We start from the raw sequence: 26237 nt of genomic DNA on the forward strand, positions 1-26237 counted from the left end.
TGTCTGACTGCAGATTGGTCTGACCTAAGATGGCCGCTCTGTCGGCACGCCTCTCAACCGAGGACGGGGCGTCTACGTATTCATGTCTGTGACGCCAAACGCCAGCTGTTACAATGTTATTTAATTTCTGTAAATTCTTGTTTAATGTTATGATAAACTATGAATATCCATCATGTATAATAATAATAATAAAAAAAATAAACATGAAGTAAATGTCATAAGATTCTCGCGTTTCCCCTGCGCCTTTACGACAGCTTCTCGCGACATCTTCATTTGCGGACTTGTTACCCAACCTTTTCTCGCGATATTTACAGAGGCCGACTGTGCGATAACAGTTTGCCGTGGAGCTTGTGATAAACACAGAGCCGCCGTGAATCCACACTTCCAGTTGCTCTCGTTCTCCAACAGGCGTTAGACAAACCTGATCAGCCACTCTTCCCCGCAAGGTAAGCCTTTGTTTTCACTGAAACACAACAGCTTATATAGTGCTCCATTTATATTGTGCATTTAGAGTAATATACACGGAATTAGGCTACAAATGTAATTTACCTTTATCTCTTGAAAATCTCAGTATATCTATTGTGTTTTGGTCTACAACTAATATGGTTTATTTTATGCCTTCGCTTCTAATCACTGTCCTCAGCTGTTTATCCCCAGCAGAAAAACGATGAGGATCAGAATAGGTTAGTTTCACAGGAAAGGGGAAACCTGTAAAATGTGGATTTCACTAAGGGGGATATCTAAAAATGACATAAATGTCTTAAAATGTTCCTCAAGAATCAAATGAGAAATAAGTCCAAAATATAAAGTTTATTAAGTAGTGCTTATTTAGTTGTATAATACCAATATTCTCCTTTTTACTTTGCTTACATACTTTCTTATGATATTATGATATAGGCAAGTTGGCTTTACACATTGTTAGCCCTACGTTTAGCGTTGCTGACTAATGGTGTCTGGGCCTGAAGTAATTTTATAAGGCAGACTTCCAGTGAACTCTAGACAGTCAGCTGCAGCAGAGCTGCGTGGCAGTTATGCAACTTTTCCCAGCTGCCGCCTATCCTATCTGAACTTTATCTGATCACATTTTTCATGGTTCTCAAACTACGGTCTTTGGCTGTACTGAGAAAACGAAAATCACAACAACTTGTTATAAAGTAAGTGTGAAGTTAATGCATCACTGTACGCTGAACTGTAAGGTAGGGCTAAAACACACCTAAAACAGCCTAAAGCAGGAATTGTTTAAGCAGCTCGATCTTTGCTTGAACGAAAAACTACTCCACAGATAATTGCAGAGCAGAACATTTTGGGAAGGCCATGTAGAAAACGAAGTGGTTGACAGTGAACCAGGAAAAAGTGGCCTAGCACAATATATTTGAATGTCATTCAAAAGTTAGTCTATTTTGGGAATTGGAAACATATATGTATTAATTACACTCTGGTCAATCGAAAAATAGATTTTTAACACAGAAATGTAATGTTAAGACCTTACAAAACCAGAAGGAGGATTGCTAGTTTGAAACTTACTCAACCGACAGATTTCTAAAGGCAGCAGCAGATTGCTAAATAACTTAGTTGTTCACCAAGCATATCACTAGAGTGGAAGGAAAATGTTCTTACTTGGCTGAAGGAGGAGAAAAAGGACTAAACTGCTGTCTGGAGGTCCAAAGTTCTCTTTTCTGATGAGAGTAAACTTTGTCTTTTGTTTGAAAATCAATGCCTCAGACGTTGGGGAAGGACAGAAGCTGCTTGGAGCCCAGAGAGAACTTCCCATAATCAGTGATGATTAGGGAAGCCATGTCTGCTGTCGGTCCAACGCATTTTATCACATCCACAGTCAACAGAGCCATCTACCAGGAGATCTTAAGGCTGAGTTATACTCGCACGTCGGGGTGTCGCGCAGGTATTTGCGGACAGCCACCAAGCCCATAGAAGCTCTGTTCTCCAAATACAGTACTCAAGGGGGCAGTACTCAACATAACCAGTAGAAATGCGGTAAACAAGAGAAGAAACAGTTGACCCACACACCCAGAATGTTGCAGTATCGTATGCAATCATGAAGAACAGTTGGTGTGTTTATGGCAGCCAAACAGAAATAAACTAAGGGTCAGAGACGTAGAAGAAGATGGTATAATCACTCGTTGCATAAAGACGTGAAGACGCGAAGATGGGGAATACAGCCTGTCTGTACAGGCCAAAGGCATGTCTTTTAATGAAAGGTTTAAAAAACACTTTGCTTTACTAAATACAAGCTTTTACATATGGTGAGTTGTTGTTTTAGACTTGAATTGCGCTGCAAGTGATGAAAACAGAAGTCAAAAAATCCTTGTATATACCCACAAACTTGGCCAATAAACTCATCCTGGAAAGTGTGCCGATATTAAGTGTATAGCATTCAACAAAGTTGTGCTGCTTGAAACTTCTGTGCCATTTGATGCCAGTACAGACAAACTTGCTTGTAGAGGGCTCCTTTGAATTCCCCCATTTTGAATTAAACATGCATGTGCGGTGCGTACAAAAATTCAGAGGAGCACGACCTCGCGTGTTCAATGCGTCGAGTATTAACCTAGCTGTAGAGCTCTTTTATGCCAAAGCTACAAAAAGCTGGCCCAGTGACCATACGGTGGTACTGTTCATGATAGGCTAGCAAACTGTCCTAACCTAAACCCCATGGAGAATCTATGGAGTATTGTCAAGAGGACACATGTTGTGTTCCATTTACTTTGGAAAATGAAAATAGGAGCTAGGACTGAGGTAACCCCAAGTAAAAAGCATTCCAGCTAAAGCTATAGAAACACTTTTCGTTATACTGGGTGAAATGGTCCTTCCATCCTGAGAGTAGTCAATACATTATGTATTCAGAAAAAGGAGCAGATAAAAGTTAGATCTCTGAAAGCTGCAGGCCTGTAAAACTCTGACCAATCCCTGCCGATCGGTCCGAACAGCAGCGATTGGTCAGTGCATTGGTCCTGCACATGCCGCCCTCCCTCGAGTTCCGGGGGGTATCATCTTATCTATTGGCTGTCCCACATGGCAATCATTCTGACTCGCTCACGTGACGCCAGTGTGCACGTTCCTTGTCAGTTTCCGCTAGCTGGATGCACATGGTTAGCTTCGGTTCTAGCTAGCTCCGCTTCTCTCACTGTATACTTTAAAAAGCGCTTAGAGTCACAAGTAGCGAACCGGATGCACGTTTATGAGAAGAAGAGGCAGGTCTCAGTAGAAAGAAATTAGACCAGAGTGGATTCGAGAGATTTTTCTATGTGATCTCCATGAGGAGGGGAAGAGCCGGTAAGACTGCCTTGCGCATCATGCGCAGTTATGCAAAGAGGAACTTACATTACAGTTCCGGGAAAATCGCAGACTCTACCTTTTAATACAGTCGGAGATGTCATAATTCCAATATAAACACCAAAAGGTTCGGATTCTAATATAGCGACGGTTGTTTAGTTCGTGGTACCTCTTATAAACATCCTTTAAAGCTGTATTTTTTACATGCAAACACCCATTTTTATTTGTTCAGTTCAGAGGTGCAGCTGCTACTGGTAACATCGAGCTTAGACGCACTCTTACATCTGTGTCTTGTAAAATAAACATGTTTTATCACAGCTTACTGTTGTTGATGCCAAGGAGCAGCCATGTTGGATCCGACAATCGGCATTAACATTTTTTTTTTCCAACTTTCCGAGAAAAAGTCCGACCACGGCTACCGCTACAGTTGATTTTTCCGATCGCAAGTAGGGATTCCCGATTTCCGACTGCAAATGAAATCTAACATAAAAACACTAAATGTGCTGTTTTTTTCCGAAACGCTCATTACCACAGTGGTGCAGGAGAAAACCCTTGTGTTCACTGAGATGGTTTGAGAACCACTGGCTGATGTTGATGATTTACCTCCTCCAGGCAACGATGTCCCTCTCTGGCTGGGTGTGTGTGGTTACTGGTGCCTCCAGGGGCATCGGCAGGGGAATAGCGCTGCAGCTGTCTGAGGCCGGCGCTACCGTTTACATCACAGGACGGCAGGAGAAGACCCTCAAACAAACTGCGGCAGAGGTCAAATTTAAAGCCTTCTTTACCTTAAAGGAAATCAGGAGATAATTTATACAAACCAAGCTTGTGCACAATACTTGAGCTTTCGGTTTTGACCCCGTTGTTCTTGCCCGACACCTTTATTCTCGATGTAGGTGACCGAGAGAGGTGGCAAGTGCGTTCCAGCGGTCTGTGATTCCACTAAAGACGAAGACATTAAGGCCCTTTTTGAGAGAATCAAAGGAGAGCAGGATGGCAGACTGGACCTGTTGGTGAACAATGCCTACGCTGGCGTACAGGTTTGCATCACTGAGACACCCTCATGAAACAGTTCTTGGAACAGATTTGAAAAACCAACTTGTGACATTAAAAGGAAGGAAAGATGCAAACAATTGTGTGTCGACCTCAACTTGTGATTCCAGGATATCTTTGACAATATGGGTAAGAAGTTCTGGGAAACGGATCCATCTATTTGGGATTCTATCAACAACACAGGCCTGAGGTACTGTTATCTTTTGAGCGCTCTAAATCGTTACTCCCCCTCCCCGAGTGTTGCCATGCCTGGTGGCTATTCCCTTCTGATCAGCTTTAAAAGTTGTTATTGAGTTAATTTCACCAGCCAACAGTGTTAGTAAAAGATAAAATGAATGAAGATGTCCTCACATTATTGTTCTGTTGTTTTTTTTAGGGGACACTACTTTTTCTCAGTTTATGGGTCCCGCTTGATGGTGGCCCAAGGCCGCGGGTTGATAGTAACAATTTCATCCATGGGTGGGCTGCATTACCTCTTCAGCGTGCCGTACGGGGTTGGAAAAGCCGCCGTAAGTTGTTCCACTCGATTGGCTTTGCCATCCATGTTTGATATCGATATCCACGGTTGGTCTTACGTCTCGTCGGTGTCATTTGTCTTGTTTTGTGTGTTTCCAGTGTGACAGGCTGGCCGCAGACATGGCGGTTGAGCTGAAGAGCAGAGGAGTGACCTCCGTCAGCCTGTGGCCGGGACCGGTCCAAACAGAGCTCGTGTCGCAGTTAATAATCCAGAAAGAGGCACCGCAGGGTTTGAATCCCAAGGTAGGCAGCTTTTTAAACAGCCAGCCTGTTTGGGTAACCTGTCAATGGTAACTTGTATCCTCATTGTTGACTTTGTTTTTCCTCAGTTTCAGGAAGTGTTTTCCAATGGGGAAACCACAGAACTAAGCGGAAAGTGCATAGTCAGCCTGGCTAATGGTAAATCTTACAATATGTCATCATCGCCAAAATGTGTTGGTAACATTTTCACTTGTTTTTTTTTTTTTATCTGTAAAAGTTGTTAACACTAGAGAAACTTAATTCTATAGAACCTGATGTTGTTAACATTGGGAAGAGTTTGCTACTGAGAGAGCCTCTGTTCCCACAGTGAATAGATATAGAGTTTACTTTATTTCAGCGTCACAGTGAGTCCACAAATACACCCAGATCGACAGAAGAACGGCTTCTCAGGAGGAAAAGTAAATGTGTCGGCATGGCCTAATCAAAGGCAAGAGCTAAACCTATCCACGAGGATCTGCTGTGGCCCAGAGATGTCCTCATAATCTGGTGGATCTTGAGAACTTGGCAAGACAGAGAGGGCAAACATTGCCCAGTCAGGGTGTGTGTTGCTGATAGATTCCTGCCAAAAATAGACTGAATGTTGCAATGAAATCAGAAGTATTGGTTTAGGTGCCTTCATGCCTATCCAAGCAGGTTATTCACTGTGTTTTTATATATTCCCCCAAATGGATTTTTTGGTTTGTTTTTCAGTTTAATTGTACAGGACATATTGTTGTTGTTTTTTTTAAAGCGGTAGAAAAGGGTTGGAAATTACTTATTGTAATCTATATTTTAAGTCTGAAAAATATGAAAAAGAATCTACACTCTTAATGTCTAAGCCTTCTTTAACTTCGGTTTCTCCTTTTGTCTGATAGACAAAAATCTGATGTCACTGACTGGGAAGGTGCTCATGACGTGCGACCTGGCCAGACGCTACGGCATTAAAGATGTTGACGGTAATATAGCCTTTCTTCTCACTATTAAAACTCAGTGAAAAGCCATACAACCGTAACCACCAGCTTAGTATTCTAAAAGTTGTTCTGTCAGGTTGGATGCAAAGATTACAGATATTACTAGGGGGACTATCTTGTACATTAGATACCTTAAACCCAGCAGGTTTCAAAGATCTACCTACAACAAACAGAATTGTAATTAAAAAAAGTCATGTTCTTATTGCTCATCAGCGTCATTTGCAGTTGTTCAAAGGGAAAAATGTTGTCTTTTTTTCTTTTCTTTTTTTCAGGGCGGGATGTAATGGATTTCACTTCCCTAAAATTCCTCCTGACCCAGGTCCCGTACCTCTCCTGGCTGTCAGCAGTGGTCCCGTCATTTCTTCGCCTGCCTCGCTTTATCCTCACTCTGGCTAATGGCCGCTTCTAACCGTTTCCACCATCACTCCTCGCAGTGCAGCACCGTAAACTACAGTTGTAATGTCAGTATTTTCAGGAAACGGACCATTACTGAATCACTAGAGGAACGGCAAGAATTTACGTTCCCTACTTTTTGGAAGAAGCGGTCTTTATGCGATCAGATCAGAGATAAGGATAGTATTCGGTGTTGCACACGTGCTTGAGTTGCATCAAGGAAGGTCCACGATGAAGAATGTTTCATATAAGCACTAATATCAGCCAAAGATGAACCCTCATGATGTGATTTTAACAGTAAGTTTCTATTATTCTGTACAGTTAAAAAAATACATTTAAAGGCCTTTTTTGCACTAACCATTAACTATATTGCACTGCATTAGTATAGTCATTTAAAAAAAAGATGGGAACTGCAGCTCTTGGGTTTTAGTCATGAGCTCCTAATCACGTTTAAAGGACAAAAACACGAAGCTTAATTAGCCATAATTAGTGACCCTTTGTCCACACAGTGATAAAATATCCATTTCTTAAAAAAGAAGAAGCTAACTTTACCTGTGAAGTCCAGCTAGCAGCTGAAAAAACAGAATGATTTTACATTGAATATAAAGTTCTAGTGGGTTTTGTTTAGCTGGCACTGACTCATTGTTTCTGCTTTTATTGTTTAAAAAAAAAAACGTGTAAGTGTAGGCGTGTTGCCAGTGTTCGAGGGCCTGTTTTTCTGGCAGGATTTTCATTCATACCATCAGCCTTATTGCCCCCTGAGAGGACCTTCAGGCAGATGTGCAGCTATAGATCAGCCAGTAGGAACACCCTCTGTCATCGGTGGTGGACTGCCACCTCATGGCCTTTATGTCTTACCGGTTAAAACTGGGACCACGATAAACCAGTAGACAATATTCTGTCATTTCTGCTTGTTTTCTACTTTCCTACACATCTAATGTATTTTTCCAACTAACGTTCCGTTCAATAAAGGATTGTTTATGTCTTGCTGTTTACTTGTCTTAAGTCATTTTTGCAAAAGTATAGAGTTCATAAGGGGTAGTCATGAGCCTCCAGTTATAGCGACTAAGTAAAGCAGCTACCTGAACATATAATAAATGCAGGATGAGAGATTTGGGACTGCTTACTGATTTTAAAAAACAAACAAACTTTGACACCAGAGATTTTCATGTTTGTAAGTCTGGTGCCGTTTGGTTTGCCATAGGACCGCATAGCATTTTGTTAATGGTACTGCATCTTTTGCTGTGAAGGCAAGCCTGGAATTTCCCAATTGGACATTATATTTGGAATAGCAAACAGGCTTAAATCAGAGGCAAACGGACATTAAGTCTGTTTGCTGTTGCGATGACCTGGATATTGACCTGGGGAATTATTTAAATTGTGGATTTATTCTCTGAACAAAAGGGGTTTTGAAACAATCTAAATGCCAGTGAACCATTTAAACCATTGACCGCTGATGAAAAAGCTGGAGAGTTATAGTGTTACATAAACAGTAGTACGAGTATGCGCAGATATCCAGTGTTGATTCAGATTAACTGAAGGTTATCTGCAGTGTACAACAAGGGTTTGTACTGAGTCCGAAACGTTTTTTATATCTTGCATATGCTGTATGTGTCACATATTGTATTAAAGAGTCCATCCATCCATTTTCTGATGTGCTTATCCCTCATGGGGTCGCGAGGGGTTGCTGGTGCCTATCTCCAGCTTTCAATGGGCAGGAGGCGGGGTACACCCTGCACAGGTCACCAGTCTGTCGCAGGGTATTAAAGAGTCAAATATTCTTATTTGCATATGATGCAAAATTTTTCTGTGGTAAGTATTTGAAACAGCTATTGTACAGTAGAATATAAACAGTTTTAAAAAAGGGGTTTACATGAATAAATTAGCAGCAAATGTAATATAGCAAATGTGTAATATCTAGTAAAATGCAAATAGCAAAAAAAAAAAAAAAAAAAAGCCTTGTTTTGTAATGAATATTTTCAGAAGGTCTCTTGGGATTGAAAATTGATCATAAATTGTATTGGAAGCCTCATATTAACAATAAATTATCGTATAACTAAGTCAAACGTTCCAGAAATTGGACATATAACTTAGAAGAAAAAGAACACTACATGTCACGCTGTAATCACTCCTTATATCTAACAGACGGTTGGGGATGGTGACTGCTCGCTCATGTCGATTAAAAGGGAATATCTCCTTTCCGCTGTTGCCACATACATGCTTAGTTAGCAGATCGCTACAAAGTGACTCAATGCAACTGGATGGGTTTCTTTAGAACGCAAACTTCTTTTTACCAATCAACATAAAGCGGGATTTCAAAGCGTTGGTTTATAACTAGGATCAAATAGATATGAAAACGACTTTGAATCTGTTTTACACAATTGTATTGGATAGACTAAATAGTTCCTTATATAAAGTGAATGTTTTTGTTTTATGTAGGGCCTTGAGATCAGAATCAGATATACTTTAATAATCCCAGAGGGAAATAACTGCTGTTCTTTGTGAAATGTCTCATACATGAGCAAGAATGGGGCGATACATCTAAAGTTAACTCTAAACCACTTTAAATACAATGAAAGGAAGTTGTAAGAATTATACATGGTTCTGGTACTATGGTGCATTTTATGAAATATCGATTAAATTGCAAGCCTTATATTTCAGTGACGAGTGGAACTTGGTGATGTGCTGATAATGTAAGAATATACTGTACATACAATAAAAACACTATAAAACTGAATACGGCAGTTATTTGAAAATACGAGCTTAGAGAAAACTTTGCCTTAACATAAGTAAGTCAAGATAACTATTTAAAAAGTTAGAACTGACGAGCAATTAAGGCAGCCTTGTTCACGATGTAAATTTTAAAAGATGTACAAAAAAGGTGCTAAATAAATTTACCAATGACGTTAGACTATCAGTGATAGATTTACTCCCAGTAGTTATATTTATTAGTACTATATCCCTGCTGGTGTTTAATCTGTTCTGTTATAAAAGCAAGTGCATTGTTTTAAAAAAAAGTGTAGTTACAGGCTAAATTAACACCTGCTCATTTATATTTGTTCTACAAATATAAATGACAAAATCCTGATATATTTCCCAGCCCTGGTCAGAGAATATTGTGTGGTGTCTGAGAACACTGATGCTGCAGTAGAAGGGAACAATGGCCGCTTCACAAGAGTTCTTGTCTTGCCCAGAGTGAACCACTTATTCGCTCCGTGCTGAGAATGTATATTTCTACTGCTGAATCCTAAATGTTGAGTTTCACTGTAGCAAGTGAGGTCTGCAGTGCTTCAGGTGTTGCTTTGTGTCCTCCTTGATGAGTCATTGTCTTTCTGGATGAGTCATTGTCTTCTAGTGGTTTTGGTAGTTCAAACACTGATAGGAAAGTTTTATTTTGTTTTTTTTTTCTTTCTTTTTTTCTATTTGTGAATACTGGCTCTTGCTGAAGTTCACTGGATTCCCAAAGGTTTCCAAACTCATAGTTGTCATTTTCTTTCTTCTGACAGACAGGTGTGTGGTTAGGGGTGTAAATCACCGGCTATACCCCGACACGATGTTATATCAATTTGTTTGGAGACGACACGATATTGGCCGATATCACGACGTCTTTTACGATTTCCTATCAAATGCGATCGATATGATGCGATATCATCTGCCCACGTAACATAAACATTTACATTGTTATCAACTCACAAAGAAACAAATATGATTTGACCATTTTTATTTCTAAGCTCTTACATGTATCAGGCAATTCAAATCAAAAGCAGCATTCTTCTAATTTTTAAAATATCAGTAGATCACCTAATCATTATAGTCTCATGCCTCAATTTCTAAACAAAGGGTGTATCTTAAAAATTATGAAATGGATCAATGTAATTGGATCATTAATCACTAAATCGATGATGATCGATGTATTGTTACACCCCTGGGTATGGTGTCTTGCCCTTTATTCTGTTTTAATTTGCTATATTTTAATCATGTAAAGCACTTTGCATTGTCCCTGAACTGAATTGTGCTATATAAATAAATTTGCCTTGCCTTTGAGCTCCTGCTTTAAGTTGTCAGGCAGGTTCCATTTAAGTGATTTCTGAGAGTTTTATTATTGTATATCGTAATCAGGCATGATGTGGCAGGTGAAACTGAATATACGCTTTCTGCAGAAACTACAGAAAATCGGTAAATGCATATGGAATATTGGCCGATATCACGACGTCTTTTACGATTTCCTATCAAATGCGATCGATATGATGCGATATCATCTGCCCACGTAACATAAACATTTACATTGTTATCAACTCACAAAGAAACAAATATGATTTGACCATTTTTATTTCTAAGCTCTTATATGTATCAGGCGTTTAAATCAAAAGCAGCATTCTTCTAAATTTTAAAATATCAGTAGATCACCTAATCATTATAGTCTCATGCCTCAATTTCTAAATAAAGGGTGTATCTTAAAAATTATGAAATGGATCAATGTAATAGGATCATTAATCACTAAATCGATGATGATCGATGTATTGTTACACCCCTAGGTATGGTGTCTTGCCCTTTGAGTTCCTGCTTTAAGTTGTCAGGCAGGTTCCATTTAAGTGATTTCTGAGTGGTTTATTATTGTATATTATAATCAGGTGTGGATGTGGCAGGTGAAACTGAATTTACGCTTTCTGCAGAAACTACAGAAAATCGGTAAATGCACCATTTAAAAAGGAAGAGATTATGTCTTCACATAGAGCCAAGGTTGTTGTTTTTTTACTTTAACACAATACTATATGATTATAGTTTTTATTTTTTTTTTTTCATCTGACACAGAAAACGCAAATACAAAGAAAAGTGGGCGAATGCACTGCTTTTAGAAAAGTTCTCCCAAAACATTTCAACTCGTAAAGAGGTCTCCAGTAATAGACGTCTCTCCCTCTCCGTGTCAGCCCGGCTCTCTGATGCCACCGTGGGGCGCAGCCGGCTGGCTGGCATTGGATCTCTGCAGCGGATTTATCCCACCCAGCCCCTCCAATCCAGGCCCCGCTCGTCCAGACTGACACACCCACCCAGCCATCGGTGACGGGGGGGGGAGGAGGGCCGTGCGGGGCCTTCCGGGCTTCCTGTCCCTCCTCAGCTCCGCCTCCGCCTCGCGTCGCTTCGGCCGGACAGGGGGAAACACTTCCCAGTTAAAGAACAAAAGCAGCGACGGACCGAGCGGAGGGGGAGGAACGAAGGCCAACTCACACCCAGCCTTTTAATCTCCCGAGTTGGATATTTGCGTCCCCTTGGCGAGATTGAACTCCTGCGACGGGAGGAGGGGGGGGAAAACAAACTTGGCTGCGTCGCATCTCGGGATCCTGACCGTAATCCGTCGAGGTGCTCGGCGAAAAGCAGCCAGGGGGGGTCAGCCACATAGATGGACGGCATTGTTTGCTCGCTCGGCGCCTCAAACTTCGGCCGTGTGTCCGCCGAGCAGTGACTTTGTCCGGGTTACGCGTCGTCGGCACGGAGCCCGTCCATCTAAGTGGAGGTGGAGGGGGTTTATTTCGGCAATTTCGGTAAGTTTATTTTTGTGTTTCGCTGAAGCGTGTCTGGCGGCGAAGTGCGCCTGTGCAGTGTGAAGCGTTTTAGTTAGTACGCCACAAAGGGAGAGAGAGAGAGGAGAGAGAGAGGGGAGGGGGTGCACACTGGACCGCTATTGTTACTGGCCCCGTGGTGGTCAACTTTCCCAGCTTTGTATCGAGCCCGACGACACGAACCCTCGCTCGGTCTGCCGTGTCACGGAAAGGCGTCGAAACCGGGGAGGGGGGGCTTGTTCTCACCGTGCGGGGTTTAAGTGTGTCACCAGTGACTAACGCCACGGTCTGTGACCTAATGCCTGCCTCACTCACAAACACTGCGGCCCCGTGGGCAGCCGTGGCGTGACCTTTTACTAAATGCGCAACACTGCTTTTCTTTTCTTTTTTTTTTTTCTTCCAAATTCATGACCCTACTGCTAAAAAAAAAAAAAAAGTTTCAGAGTAGCAGTTCCGGTCAACGCGTGGCTCTGAAACGTCACATTTGGATAGTTACTCTGGAGTTTCCAGTGGCGCGAGCTGGTAAAAAAAAAAAACGCTGACTCAAAACTTTTCCTTCACCAGCTCCTCTTAACAGTTGCTATGGCTGAACACCTGTTGATTGATGACAAAATATGCAGACATTTAATGTTTTTTTTTGTTGTTGTTGTTGTGTGTTTTTATTTTCTCTTGGCGTAGCTAGGAGTCTGACTAATCCTTCTCCTTCTGCAGGTTTGTGTTGCCACATCTTTCCCCGTGGAGAGGCCTTTTCGTCTCCCAGGACTGAGAACTTTGCAAGTGAAACGGAGCCTGACCAGCTTGGGTGAGAAGGCAGACAGTGATGGATTCCTTCTAGATTTTCGCTCCCTGTGCTCCCACTCAGCCCCCCCCCTTGGCTGGAGCAAAACAAAAGTCATTCACCAGGCTCTGGGGGAGGGGAGGGGAGAGTGCGCCCGGACACGGCATACGACTAGCTTCATTGAGAGTTTAGAATAAGTAGGGGAACAGAGGGGAGGGGAGGTTTGTAGTTGTCAGATAATTGACTTTGACAATGAAAGAAGAACAGAGAGTTAAGGAAACGGTCTATTTTCCTGAACACATTGTCCTCTGGCCTGACGTTATCTTTTAAAATGACAGCATGAAGAGACGACTCCAAAAAAACCACAACCCAACCATATCTCCGTTTGTCTTTCCAGATGGCGGAACATATTTTGATTGCCGACATGGCGTCGTACACCGACCGCAACGGCAGGGACAGACTGCTTCTGGACCCGGACGAGCCCTTTGAGGTGGTTATAACCGGGACGGAGAGCGACGAGGGGCCAGAGGCCAAGCGCCCTTCCAAGAAACTGCGGCACTCCCGCGGCTCGGCGGAAAGCACGGCCGGCGGCGTGGCTAGTTTCACCACCAACCATAACTCGGTGGTGTGCCTGCCCCTGGTCTCGGAGGGGCTCAAGCTCGTGTGGACCCAGTCGGATCAGACCCGGGAGCTGGACTCCATCCCGGAACTTGTCCACGCCTTCAACTTGTTCCCCTACCCGTCCTCCAAAGAGGTCAGCACGCTGGCTAGGGAGTGCGTGTTGCCCCTGGACAAGGTTAAAGTGTGGTTCATGGTGCAGAGGATTAAGTACGGCATCAGCTGGTCTTCGGAGGAGATCGAGGAGACGAGGAGGAAGCTGACCGTGCCGGAGCTTTGTGAGGACTCGGCCGAGACGAGCAAAGACGCTTTGAAAGGCGGCAGCAAACACTACGACGAGTTGGTGATCGTGGATAGGGACAGCGGCGAGGAGGAGTGTCACCTCATTAGTTTTGTGCCTGAGACGCCGAAGGCAAAGTGCGAGTCCCCGGCGTCGCCGAAACCTACCGCCCCCTGTTTCAGGTCCTGTCTCCCGCCGCCCCAGGATTCGTATTTCTACCGCTCACCGGCACACGCTCCCACGGCCACGGCGGCCGAGGTCTCCCCGGACCTCACGGAGTGCCCGTCGCAGCAGTACCGCCACGGGCGCTACAAAAAGTCCAAAGCCCAGCTCGCCGCCCTGCGCAAAAGCTTCCTGAGGGAGAACTGGCCCGCAGAGCCCGAGCTGAAGCGCCTGCAGGAGGAAACGGGCCTGAGCCGCAACGACATCCGCAAATGGTTCAGCGACAGTCGGTACCAGCTACGGGTCGGCCGGGGCAGCCTGGCGGCGGCGCAGACCTTTTCTCACCAGGCCGCTGTTGGGAGTAAACACGAAGCGCAGCCTCAGACTCAGCCCCTTCCTCTCACCAGCCCAAAACCCCGTCAGGTCAACGGGGTGAAGCCCCACGACGGCGGCCGCAGCAACGGGATCAGAAACTCCCATTTCTTTCAGACTTTTCTGTCCAACAGCCTGGAAGCGTTCGGGGAGAAGCTCCAGGAGACGCAAGCGCCTGAAGTCGTGGAGGAGCTCTCCGGAGACGGGGACGCCTTCAAGGAGGAGGAGCTACCCGAAGAGGAGCCGCTACAGTTGACCACGACCTGCAAGGTCGAGCCGGACGTCGTGGAGTTGAGATCTTCTCCCTGCTCCTCCCCCCCTCCTCCCACGCTCACCCCGCCGCTCGCCGCCCCCTCTCACAAACCGCTCTCACACAGAATCCGCACGTCAAAGAAGTCTCTGCATTCGGCCAAGTCCTGTCCCTCGCTGGCGCCCGCGTGCTTCTCGGGCGCGTCCACGTCCACGTCCCCCGCCCTGACTCCCGCGGGACGTCCCAGGAAGACGAAGGAGCAGTTGGACGTGTTGAAGCAGCACTTCCTGAAGTCCCAGTGGCCCACGAGCGAGGAGTACACCGAGCTCGTCACGCTCACCGGTCTGCCCAGGGCAGACGTCATCCAGTGGTTCGGCGACACGCGCTACGCCGTCAAGAACGGCCAGCTGCGCTGGGTGAAGGGCGTCCGCGAGCAGTTCCTGGCGGAGCTCGCCGCCCAGCAAGGCGCCGCCGGTTTGTCCAACGGGACGGCGGCCTCCGCTCGTGGCGGGGGAGGGCGCAAGCGGAAACTAAGCCGGGCGAGCACAGATTCTCCTGATATCCAGCCCCTGGTGTCGTATTACCTCACAACAGGCACACTAAACGAAAAAGACCTTGACCTGCTATGCAAGAAATCAAGAATGAGCTATCAGCAAGTGAGAGATTGGTTTGCCACTCAGGAGGTGGGAGAGACTGACGAGGAAATTGTGGTGACTTAGGGCCTCTACTGAAACACTTCTCTATAACACAACAGGTGGGATCATTGCTGTGACCTATGTCGTTTTAATTAAGGCAGGTTTGTAAAAAAAAAAAAAAAAAATCCAGTCTTCCCTGAACAGGCCCAAAGCGAGGTTTGTGTATTTTTTTTTTTTTATATATATATAGATATGCTGCATTTCCTGTTTATTCTAATATATTTAGATCTGAACTATATTTCTACTGGCTCTGTTGCTGTAAACACAACAGTAACCTCTACACTGGTTTGCTCTATTTGTGAACTCTGTGTTCAGATATCACTACAGTTGTGATGATTTTTTTTTGTTTTGTTATATTTGTAGCAGTATGACGTGAACAGGTAACTAGCTGTTTATCCAGATGAAATCTCTACACTGACAAACCTATTGACTGATCATTGTAATCATTCCTTTCTGGCATATATATATATATATATATATATATATATATATATATATATATATATATATATATATATATATATATATATATATATATATATATATATATATATATATATATACTTTTTTTGTGAAAAGCACACTGGACTTGCTCTTAATAATAAAACATCTAGCACTTTGGTTTTCCAACCTGCTGCCCTTATGCTAATGAAGTCCTGATATGTCTCAATCTAAACTTCCTCCCCTGTAGAACTTGATCATGGTTAAAACGGAATAGAGCATCTCATGTATCATGTTTGTGTGTTTTCTGAAACATTTCCTATAATTGCTCTGGCCACTCTGCTGAAATGCTTTCCTTACCATTTGAATAGTTTGCTTTCCGTTTGCATTCCACGGCGTCTCTCTCTCTAAAGGTAAAGGATGCAGCACCCACATCATTATACAGACGCCAGAACTGCTGCTTTAGACATTTTGTTTTTCTCTCTCTACGTTTGGCGTCTCGATAGGCATAGTGTCTAGTTTTTAAAACGTAGCCGGGCTACAGGGGACAGAAGTTGGGTTTTTGCAAGTCGTAGAAGCAAAAAAAAAAAAAAAAAAAAAAGAACCACAATCCAAAGAATGGTAAGATTTCACCCTTTTTTTTCCCCACAGAGTGACAGAACAATAAAACCAGGTGAGAAGTTCACGTACAGCTGAGAATCTTGAAAGTAGTACTTGTTGACTTTAGAAATCGACGTCGGCTTTAATCGGCGTTTTAGCCCTTTGGAAATGTTCGGCCGGAGGTCGAGCGACCAGAAACTTGACAAAGCGGGGTCTGTGTGTGTGTGTGTGAGAATGTTTTTTTTTTTTTTGTTTGTTTTTTTGCCCTCCTGTTCTTTATGAGAAGGTAATGTCAAAGTCTACACGTGTAAACTCTTCAGTTTGTTTTCCCGGTTTGAAAAGAGAAAATCTCCTTTGCACAATTGTATCACTGGAAACTAGTAAATGGTTAGTCATCATAATCAATTGTACAAAGTTGTTGTTTTTTTCTGTGTGTGTGTGTGTGTGTGTTATGAATGCAGACGTGTAATACATTTCTCTTGTGTACATTTTGTTCTGAAATTATTCTATAAAATGATTTCCACTTTGACCTGGTTTTAATTTGTGCTTCAAGGAGAGTACCAACAATCTAGGTAAAGTTAAGACATTTTAATTCATGTGAACAATGAGGCAAGGTCTTTCAACATTGGAGGGAGGGGGGACTTTCTTTACAAAGACTGAAAAAGTATTTGTTTAATTGGCCGTTGTTCTGGCTCGGCTGAATGAATCACTAATGGTTTCATGCGTATCGACGACGTTCCCATCCAGAGGAGAATTGGTCATTGTCTGGTCGACTGGTGAGAGAGTCCATTCATAAATGGGAACTGGAAACCAGGGGTCTGGGTTCTGGGGACGACACAAACCAACGCACTCGTTTCTGGGGTGGCACCATGTGACACGGGGGTTAAAGGCTAGAAGAAGCTCCTGAGAAGTTAATCACCTTGTAGGAGTGTGGAAAGATGGTGGTGTCCCTTAACAGAAAGAGATGGACAAATTAAATCTGTTTGAATTTCTATAATCCAAGATGATTTAGCATTCTTTGACAACTTGAATGTTTTCAAGTTGCACTCACTGAATTCATGAAGGGTGCTGCGGCTGGACATGGAAGCGATGGATCCAGGAGTCTGATAAAAGGGAAACGGAGCCAAAGCCCTCCGTGTTTTATGCAACGGTGGAATCAAAGTGAGAGTATTTGTAAGCTTGTGAGTGAATCCACACTTACGTTGAGTGAAATACCTCGATCTCTGGCCCACCTCTCAGACTCTGCTGAGCCTACATGACTGGAATGTGTTGCGAAGTGTTACACAGGCGCATCTCAGCAATCGCAATATCGTGAAAAGTTACTGAATTACATTCAAATAAAAAAAAAAAAACTTGAAAATCAATGGATTAATTACACGGTGACATGTTCCAATTTGAGTTTTACCGATGGTTATGACTTCAGATTTCAACCTGTTTGAATATTGCGCAATATTACCTGTTAGCCGGCTAAAATGTTTGTTTTAAAGTAAGCCCAGGCTACTTTAATAACAGCCGTTAGCTCGTCTGCGTGGTTCTGGGTCATCTGCCTTGTCAGTCTTACACCAGACTTTGATTTCTCTAATGAAATGTTACATTTCATTTGACTTTTCTGCTTGTCTGACACTAAGGAGGGGTTTAATAAAAGGCCTTCAACAGTTCTAGCCATGTTCTGGACAAACACACACGCATGTGTGTGTGGCTCTTGAAGCTCTGACTCCGGCTGCAGTCCACATCTTATAAGTGCCCTCCACATGAATGGGATCTGTTTTTACAATCCTCTCCAGGCTGCGGTAATTCCTTTTGTTAGGCCACTTTTTTGTACCGCGCTCTTTCCTTCCACTCAACTTGCCATTAATACACTTGGACCCGGCGCTCTGTGAGCAGCCGGTTTCTTCAGCAATGACCTTTTACGGCTCAGCCTCCTTGTGGGCTGCGTCAGTGGCTGCTGGACGACTATCGGTGAATCTGTTTTCCACATGATTGTAGAGACCAGAACAGGACATTTCCATGTCAAAAAAATAAATAAATCTAGTGATCTTATACATAGTATTCTAATTTTGTGAGCAATTGAATTATGGGTTTATTTTCTGTAAGCCATAATCATCGGGAATAATTACTTAAATTATATTCAATTCAAAACTAATAATTTAAAGACAAATTAAATAAATGACATTTTCAATGATATTGTAATCTATTGACCTGTGCCTGAATGGAAAAAAAACAAGCATTGTAAAAAAAAAAAAAAAAAAAAAAAGCTCAATTTCTTTTTTTAACTCATCTCAGAAAGGGAAACCCGTACAGATTTGTTGCACACAGTGAATTATGGGGTCTGCAATAATGTACAATGACAAACTAGTAGAATTCCTTTTAATTTTGATCATTACAGCTTACAGCTAATGAAAACCCAAATTCAGTGTGTCAGAAAATTATAACACTGCATAAGATTAATAAAAAAAAGAGATTTGTAACAGAAATGTTAAGCTTCTGAAAAGTAGTTTCATTTCTATTCTCTGAGTAGTTGGCTGGGCCTCCTTTTGAAGGGGAACTGTGTCTTTTGTTGCCTCGGTGCAATATTGTGTTCAGGGTAAGTCTTTTTGTAAGTCTGTATATTGCTATATTCCTAAATGTATTTTTAGAATGAACATAAGACTCCAAAATGTGGAGATTCTCCGTGTCTTGATTCTCTGACTCCTTGCGGAGTTCCCTGCCAAATTCTTGATTCTTGCTTATGCTTGTAAATCCTCTGCAGGCTGCAGTTATTCTTGCTGCTGGTGAACCTTTTCTACCACAGGTTTTGCTTCCACTCAACCTTCCATGAATATGCCTGGACACAGCTTCTCCTGCAGTGACCTTTCGTGGCTTACCCTCCTCGTGGAGTGAGGGGGGGGGGTGTCAGCGACTGTCTTGTGGACATCTGTCCACTCAGCAGTCTTCCCCATGGTGGCGTAGCCTGCTGACCCAGACTGAAAGCCCATTTAGAGCCTCAGGGAACCTTTGCGGGTGCTATAGCTTAATTAGCTGATTAGGCTGGGACGGTTATCAATATCAAGTTTTTCCACAATATCATAATTTTCTGAGACTGAATTTTGAGTTTTACATTTTCTGTGGCCATAACGATCAAGATTACAAAAAATAAAGGCATGAAATATTTCATCCTGTGTAATTAGCCTGTTCAATATGCAAATTAAATTTTCTGAAATGAGACAATTTGGACCTTTTTCACAACATTAAAAATGTTTCGAGATGTTCCTGTGAAACAAGGAAGAACGAGCTTACCTCACAGACCTTGAACGAGGGGTAACTGTAAAAAAATAAAAATAAAAATCATCCCTCCACTTAAAAAACTGACCAAACTAAAAAGGTTGCAGAAAATCGCGGCGTGAATCGGTGTATTTACCCGGCGAGGTAACGGCGACCGGCAGCGAGACCCTCTGCGTCCTGCGGTTGAGAAAAGATTACAGAATGATCAGGCGTCTGACCTGCTACAGCTGGACATCGTGCACGCGGAGGCTTTTACCCGTTAGTCTGAAACTGTCCAGGAGAAACCTGCGGCGCACAGGAACACTACATTGTGTTAAAGGCTCTACAGAGAGACGGAAAGCTTTCGGGTTATTTGTTTTTTTACACCTGCCCTCCTTTGAGAGAGCGGCTTTTTCAGCTCGGCCGTTTCCCTTCGCAGCTCCAGCAGCTGCCTCTTCATCGCGCCGTCGTGTCTCTCCAGCTCCGACAGCTGCTCCTTCAGCTCGTCCTTCTCTCTTTTCAGCTCCGACAGTTGCCTTGCGAGAAGAGGGGGCGCGAGGGGAAAAAAATCACAGCGGCGGTTCTCGGCCTTCTCTGTTTGGCGCGTAAAACGCTGAGATCACCTGTAGCTCTGCTCGGAAACCTCCTTCAGGCGCCTCTCCAGCTCGCAGGATTTGTTCCTAAAGTGGACCGTGACTCTCTCCGTCTGCTTCTGCTGGAAAGCGGCAATCTGCGGAGCGCGGGGAACACGTCGGTGATGGCGACCGTACCCCCTAAACCGCCTGATCTGATGCAGACAGATGCACCGATGAGACAGACCTGGGATATGTTGGCCATCCTCGACTGAATGAGTTTGACGGGGTCCATGAAGAACACTTTTTCCTGTGGCTTCATCTGACAAGTAGAAGAAATGCTTTGCTCTATGAGGACGGATGGTGCCCGTCTGTAACTTGCGATGAAAAAGTCAAACTCACCAACCTCAGCGGTGATGGGCAGGTAGCTGCAGCTTGCCCCACACACTCTGCACTGCTCTGTGTGGGGGAGAAAGAGCAAAGACAGGAGAAAGCAAACATCAGGGAGTCGATCTGCTGACACCTCTGGGTGCTAAGTGGAAGAAAAGCGGCTTGATTGAGCAAAATAACTCACTTGACTTAATGCAAGCTTCGCAGCAGATGTGGCCACAGCTGGACACAGCAAACTTTGACCCGCCTTTCTTGAAGCACTGGTTGCAGTGGAACCAGTCCATCTTTCCCGTTGGGGGGGGGGGGGTCCTGTAGTAATAAATGAACAGATATTATAGCCAGGCTAAAAAATGCTATGCGGATGTGTCTGTCTCCACCACTGAGCTATATAATACACTGGAGTGCTGATTTGGCCGAAAAACTGAAGTCACCGGCCGCCATGTTGCTACTCCCTACTCTCACAGAATCCCATAGGATTTGGTTGCAACAACAAGCAGTTTTCTGGCTGTGTGAAAACGTTTCACAGGTAATTTTACAGTCAGTGGATGTACTAACACTATCAACTACTAGGAAATTAGGTGCTGAAATATTTTACATGTTATTTATATTAAATATATATATATATATAAGTATGTGTATATGTATATATATGTATACACATATGTAAATATATGTTTTTGTATATTGTTATTTATATATTTATAAATGTTAAACATATATATTTAAATGAATAAAATGCTAAATATTTCAGCACATGACTTTCTCAGTACTTGATATTTTTAGAACATAACATAAAACTATATGGCATTTGACATTTTAAAAGTTTTAAGCTCCCCCTGAACATGAGAAAATCCTCGTTATTCGATGCTGTAGCGCACATATTCCCTAGTTACTGGAGGAAAATAGGGAGTACCAATATGGCGGCTTCAAAGCGACTCGTTCTAACAGCGGGCTATTAGCACTCCAGTGTATAATATAGCTCAGTGGTCTCCACCCCCCCCCCCGAATAAATTTATGTCTTCGGTGTAAACTATTGTCTTGCGGCCTGAAACAATAAACATTAAAAAAAATTGTGCCTGTTAAAATTGAGAAATGTTCAACAAGGCAAAAGTTATTTGAATCAAATGTTTATTTTATTTTATTTGCGTTCCAGAAATCAGGGACGGACATCGGCAGAGAAATTATTGGTAAACAGCTTACGGGTAAAAAATATTAGATTTTTTTCTAAGCCACTAAAAATAAAAACAAGTCAGAATCAAAAGGTTAGTTTAGTGAAGTGCTAAGCGTTGGTCTATCACAATTTTCTTTAAATTATCATGCACCACATAGTTGTCACGTTTATTTGTGTGATTTTATTGCACACAGTGACCTGAACATTTATTCATCATCCTCCCTTAGCATTTTCAACTATCTTTGCCCATTCCTCAAGGCTACTCTGCTCCACCTCCTACATGTTGGATGGTTTTCTCTTGTGAACAGTGATCTTCAAGTCTAACTACAGATTCTCAATTGTATTGTGGTCTGAACTTTGACTAGGCCCTTCCAACACACAATTGTTTCCCCTCAACCTACTCAAGTGTTGCTTTAACAGGACGCTTTGGGTCGTTGTCCTGCTGGAAGGTGAACCGCCACCCCAATCTCAAATCACTGACTGACACCATCCATGTTTCCCTTGGTTCTGACAAGTTTTCCAGCCTGTGCTGCTGAAAAACATCCCCACAGCATGATGCTGCCACCACCATGTTTCATAGAGGGGATGGTGTTTTTAGCTCGATGTCAGGGATAAACAACCGTGTCCCTGGCTTGCTTGGAGAGTTTCTTGATCTTCATGGTCTGATGCCACTTCCTTAATGGTTTTGCAGCCTTTTGGGCCTCGCAGAAAAGGTGTTTATAGTGACATGGTCAACAGAAAAAGTTATGAAAAAAAAAAAATTAATAGCGCCCCCTTGAGTCCAAATACCGTGGTCGCAGAATGGTGTACCAACACAGGTTTACAATCACCTACATCCAGACCTGGCTATCCTAGAGTTAATAAAACCCTAAAAGAATACATTTATTTTAAAGGTTTAAGGAAGATTCACGATTAAATTGGTCGACTGAAACCAAATTACAGCCCATCAGTCTGGATTAGGGGCTCATTAGCAGCTTCCCTGTAGTTCCAGAGGACGTTACCAGCTCGGAGCGGGCAGTAAGCTAGTTAACTAGTTAGCTTAAAACATTTGGAATGTTTTAGTGGGAAAGCAGAAGAAAAAAAAAATCAGAACAGCGGTTTCTAGTAGCTGAAGAAGATATTTTACTTCCCACATTACCTTTCGTTGTGGAGTATTTTCTACTCCCCCTCTAAACTCGGCGATTCAAATTGAAGTTTCCGCCTCGCAGGTCGCTTACTCCGCTGTGATTGGTCAAAGTGACGGATGACGAAAGAGCGATTCAAGGCTAAAGATGTGCAGCAGACGTCACGTACGCATTAGGTGTCTAAATGTGTGCAAGTCAATGTGAATCCATTTCTTTGTTCCTTGTTGACTCATGCAGGTGATAGTAAATAGTTTTATCTGTGAGAAGTTACAACTTTGTAACAATACATGTACAAATCACTAATTTACGAGTACGAATCTACAATCCCCAAAGAAGCCATTACACACATTCCAGTTGGTGGCGGTAGTTTACCTAAAAATTGTTCCATTAAAGAAGACAGGTTAAATCTGATGTCACATCTCATTACTGCCACCAACTGGTAAGCAATATAACAGTTTCAGGGATTTTAGATTTTTACTTGAATTGTTGCAATTTGAATTCACAAATACAAGTCTTAAATTTATTCATGTTTGACTTACATTTACAAGTCAAGATGGCTTGACGGTTTTACCCCATGTTACTCTTCATTTTGAATATTGATAATGTATAGTTTTTGTTTTTTTTACAGTTGTCTTTTTGAGCAGGGGATGTTTGTGTTACACCACTCAATTTTACATGGGCATTTTTTTTTAACAAAATAGCTAGAATGTTGATCCAAAAAAAAAAAAAAAAAAAAAAAAAAAAATTCCCCACTACCGACATAAACAACGGCCAATTGAGGGCGTTGTTTTGTCCTTGTGTCTCTGGTGAGTGTTTAAGCTTTCCTGTCATTCTTCTACACCGACACCCAGCAACATCTTTGGAAAATCAGAGTCGGTGCCTCCATTATATGCAGCAAACCATAACATTTCATACAGTGGCAGCTCAGGTAACCTTTTTAAAAAATAAATAAAAGCCCACATAAAGTATTTCAAGTGTAAAGAGTTTAATAACAGCTTTCATAGAAACAACTCGAGTTACAGCCAGATGATCCTCTTCCACAAGATCTTAGGCCAAGTCCGTAATGGTAAGTGGTCCAATCACCGCCTTCTGGACCAAACCATTCCCTAAAGAAATTTTGTATTAGTAGAAAAATGGTATTATAGCCAGAATGTGCAACGTTCATACCTGCTCCTGGACTCCTTGCTTTTCTGCTCCGACAGGTGGAGTCGCAGCAGTCACACAAACTGCTGTACATGGGGTTGTCCAGCAACACCCAGCTGTATGAAACAAGCAGCACATTTAAACACAGGCCTCATGACATCAGCTGAAGCTTAGCATGAGTCTTGTTTGTTTTTTTACCCATGATCTTTCACATAGTGGCATGCCTTCTTTGTCTCATCAAGACCATTGGGATCCCAAGCAACCATTGTGCAGTGGATGTATACCTAAAGAGGAAAAGTCTGTAAACTTCCTTTCACAGCCAACAGTGATGGGGGCACACATATACACACACACTTTACCTCTTGAGCTCCTCCAAACTTAAAGGCTTGAAGCAAAAGCTGAACCACTGAGGTCTCCAGCCTCTGCTCAAATCTTGAGCGGGAAGTCTTACTGTCCACAAGACACCTGTAAAGGTGGAAGGAGAGTCAGTGCTTTGTCGTTTTAAGTCCTCCATTATACAGACACAGCTGAAATACCCCTTATTGGTGATTATGGTATACACGTCAACAGCAAGCTGGAGATCTGGTGTGGTGGCAGCAACACATTCTTCAAGAAGCACCAGCAAGGGTTGATGGGTCACTTGCTCCACCCTGGCCATGATGGGGATCATAGAACCCAGGGCAAAGACGGGAGACTCAGCAGGGCCTGAAAAGTCAGCTGCAGCCAGAAACCCATCGTTCAGTTGTACTGAGAGATGATCACCTTCAATGTAGAAATTAGACACTTACCATTCATGAGGTCAATGTGGAATACCAAGTCCTCTACCCCATATGTAGAAAACACTGGATCATAGACCCTTGGGGACCAGTCTTTGGGCCTGGATAGATTTGTTCAGCAAGTTTAGTACCAAGAGCCGGTCATTTTAAGAACCCGTTCACCCAACTCTTACCTCTGATAAGAACAGACCACTGGGAGAGAGAAGGGAAGCACATAAGAGTCAGGAGATGACGTGTAGAACAGGTCATTTGTGTAGTTCAGCTCATTCCCAGAAACCTGCAGGAGAAGTTATTCAAAAAAAAAAAAAAAAAAAAAAAAAATGTAGTGCAAGAAAGTTTGGTGTCCTTTTGGCTAGGTAGCACCCACTCACAAGTCTCCTGAAGTTGCAGTCACTGAGGTCCACGCTGAAGACCACCTCTCTGGGCGTGAAGCTGGTGGGGAGGCAGCTGCCAAGACGGAACAGTGACGGATCAGCCTGGGATCTGCTGTCCGTCCAAACTAGCGTCATGTAATCCGGCCCACAGTCCAGTTTCGTATCTGTAAAGAACAAAAGATCAGTGTCCTAACGTGACGTTAAATGGAAAAAAAAAAAAAAAAAACTATTTGAAAAACAACATCAAATCCTTACCTGCAGCAGTCAACCCGAAGGCCACCAACCAGAAAAGGACCACACAATGCAAAGAGGAAGCCATGGTGACTGAATACTGAGTAGCTGCCCCAGCACTGCTTTTATTCTCCCTGACTGGTGAGGCTCAATCAAGGAAACGATCTTCACCTGATGGCTGTCAGCAACAGTCACACGAGGACCTTTAATTGGCTTAATTGCAGCTAGGCTTCGTTTAAAACCTCCCAATAGATGCAAATGATCAGATGATAGCTTTATAGGATTCAAAAGAAAGTCAGAGAAATGGGGATAGCAGAAGGAAGCAGAAGAGAGGAAACCGTTATTTCAAGACTTAGATTTGGACATACAGGATTAAATAATACACTGTTCACAATAGGGAAACATATGTCATGTAATGTGATTATTGTGACCAGACGAACAGTAAACATGTGTGATGTGTTGTAAAAGATGAAGAAGAAAGAAGGAATTTGGTCAGGGACCTTATAAGGAGAAAGTTAATTTGATGTGGTAGATATTCGCAGAAAAATAATAAAATTTATCAATATTATGTTACTATTTATAAAGAATTAGAATATTTAGTATTTGTAAATTAAATCATGGATATAAATTAAGTATCTTAGATATTCTGACCACATACCAGTTGGTGGCGGTAATGCACACCGAAAAGATGTTTGCCAACCGCCAATAAACGCAACAAAAAAAGAAGGACATATGATTAGATGTTTCACTTTATGGAAATGAAAAATAGAGGGAAGCACATAGACATTATATACGTAGACGCCTCGTTGGGCGGGTTCTGCCTATGCTGGGGATGCATCAGAGAGTCCGCCATGTTGAATGTGGCAAATCTGCAGTTAGACTGAGTCACTTGAACAGTATCAAAAGGATTTTAATCTCAGAATATACTTTATATTTGTAATATTTTTATTTTTGCAATATTACAAGTTTATTTTCGTATTCCTTTAGCTTCATTCTCCTGACTT

General features: G+C 42.7%; 4 protein-coding genes across 4 annotated transcripts; 2 read left to right on the forward strand and 2 right to left on the reverse strand.

Moving 5' to 3' along the window:
• Positions 1-321: 321 nt before the first annotated feature.
• Positions 322-7451, forward strand: dhrs1 (dehydrogenase/reductase (SDR family) member 1). Its single transcript, XM_012868395.3, has 9 exons — positions 322-446; positions 3901-4050; positions 4182-4325; positions 4449-4528; positions 4715-4847; positions 4954-5097; positions 5184-5253; positions 5970-6050; positions 6338-7451. Exons 2-9 carry the CDS (start codon positions 3907-3909, stop codon positions 6472-6474), a joined length of 933 nt encoding a protein of 310 aa, XP_012723849.2. The 5' UTR covers positions 322-446; positions 3901-3906; the 3' UTR covers positions 6475-7451.
• A 4068-nt stretch (positions 7452-11519) lies between these two features.
• Positions 11520-15296, forward strand: homeza (homeobox and leucine zipper encoding a). Its single transcript, XM_012868391.3, has 3 exons — positions 11520-11998; positions 12728-12818; positions 13192-15296. Exon 3 carries the CDS (start codon positions 13192-13194, stop codon positions 15193-15195), a length of 2004 nt encoding a protein of 667 aa, XP_012723845.2. The 5' UTR covers positions 11520-11998; positions 12728-12818; the 3' UTR covers positions 15196-15296.
• A 1517-nt stretch (positions 15297-16813) lies between these two features.
• Positions 16814-22845, reverse strand: LOC105930275 (RING finger protein 212B). The gene is made up of 13 exons (XM_036138012.1): positions 22722-22845; positions 20599-20715; positions 20431-20483; positions 20272-20346; positions 20076-20182; positions 19844-19988; positions 19730-19758; positions 19610-19650; positions 19489-19513; positions 17414-17471; positions 17264-17315; positions 17132-17162; positions 16814-17037 (listed from the first exon to the last, which is right to left on the reverse strand). The coding sequence occupies exons 2-13, from the start codon at positions 20696-20698 to the stop codon at positions 16971-16973; spliced, it is 783 nt and encodes a 260-aa protein (XP_035993905.1). The 5' UTR covers positions 20699-20715; positions 22722-22845; the 3' UTR covers positions 16814-16970.
• Positions 22846-23677: 832 nt separating this feature from the next.
• LOC105930272 (zona pellucida sperm-binding protein 3) lies at positions 23678-25402 on the reverse strand. Its single transcript, XM_012868394.3, has 9 exons — positions 25258-25402; positions 25000-25166; positions 24802-24905; positions 24641-24729; positions 24389-24569; positions 24212-24317; positions 24051-24136; positions 23877-23968; positions 23678-23815 (listed from the first exon to the last, which is right to left on the reverse strand). The coding sequence occupies exons 1-9, from the start codon at positions 25319-25321 to the stop codon at positions 23757-23759; spliced, it is 948 nt and encodes a 315-aa protein (XP_012723848.2). The 5' UTR covers positions 25322-25402; the 3' UTR covers positions 23678-23756.
• Positions 25403-26237: the final 835 nt, after the last annotated feature.

The sequence above is a fragment of the Fundulus heteroclitus genome, chromosome 6, assembly GCF_011125445.2.
Source record: "Fundulus heteroclitus isolate FHET01 chromosome 6, MU-UCD_Fhet_4.1, whole genome shotgun sequence".
Classification (NCBI taxonomy): domain Eukaryota; kingdom Metazoa; phylum Chordata; class Actinopteri; order Cyprinodontiformes; family Fundulidae; genus Fundulus; species Fundulus heteroclitus.

What these genes read in the sequence shown, in the direction of transcription:
- dhrs1 (XM_012868395.3), top strand. Translation starts at nt 3,907, where the DNA reads ATGTCCCTCTCTGGCTGGGTGTGTGTGGTTACTGGTGCCTCCAGGGGC. An exon ending in ATCAACAACACAGGCCTGAG is followed by an intron (nt 4,529 to 4,714) that starts GTACTGTTATCT and finishes TGTTTTTTTTAG; the next exon opens with GGGACACTACTTTTTCTCAG. An exon ending in CGGCATTAAAGATGTTGACG is followed by an intron (nt 6,051 to 6,337) that starts GTAATATAGCCT and finishes TCTTTTTTTCAG; the next exon opens with GGCGGGATGTAATGGATTTC.
- homeza (XM_012868391.3), top strand. Translation starts at nt 13,192, where the DNA reads ATGGCGGAACATATTTTGATTGCCGACATGGCGTCGTACACCGACCGC.
- LOC105930275 (XM_036138012.1), bottom strand. Translation starts at nt 20,698, where the DNA reads ATGGACTGGTTCCACTGCAACCAGTGCTTCAAGAAAGGCGGGTCAAAG. An exon ending in GGATGGCCAACATATCCCAG is followed by an intron (nt 20,183 to 20,271) that starts GTCTGTCTCATC and finishes CGCGCTCCGCAG; the next exon opens with ATTGCCGCTTTCCAGCAGAA. An exon ending in GGTCGCCGTTACCTCGCCGG is followed by an intron (nt 19,514 to 19,609) that starts GTAAATACACCG and finishes ATTTTTTTACAG; the next exon opens with TTACCCCTCGTTCAAGGTCT.
- LOC105930272 (XM_012868394.3), bottom strand. Translation starts at nt 25,321, where the DNA reads ATGGCTTCCTCTTTGCATTGTGTGGTCCTTTTCTGGTTGGTGGCCTTC. An exon ending in CTTCGGGTTGACTGCTGCAG is followed by an intron (nt 25,167 to 25,257) that starts GTAAGGATTTGA and finishes TGTTCTTTACAG; the next exon opens with ATACGAAACTGGACTGTGGG. An exon ending in ACCATAATCACCAATAAGGG is followed by an intron (nt 24,318 to 24,388) that starts GTATTTCAGCTG and finishes CCACCTTTACAG; the next exon opens with GTGTCTTGTGGACAGTAAGA.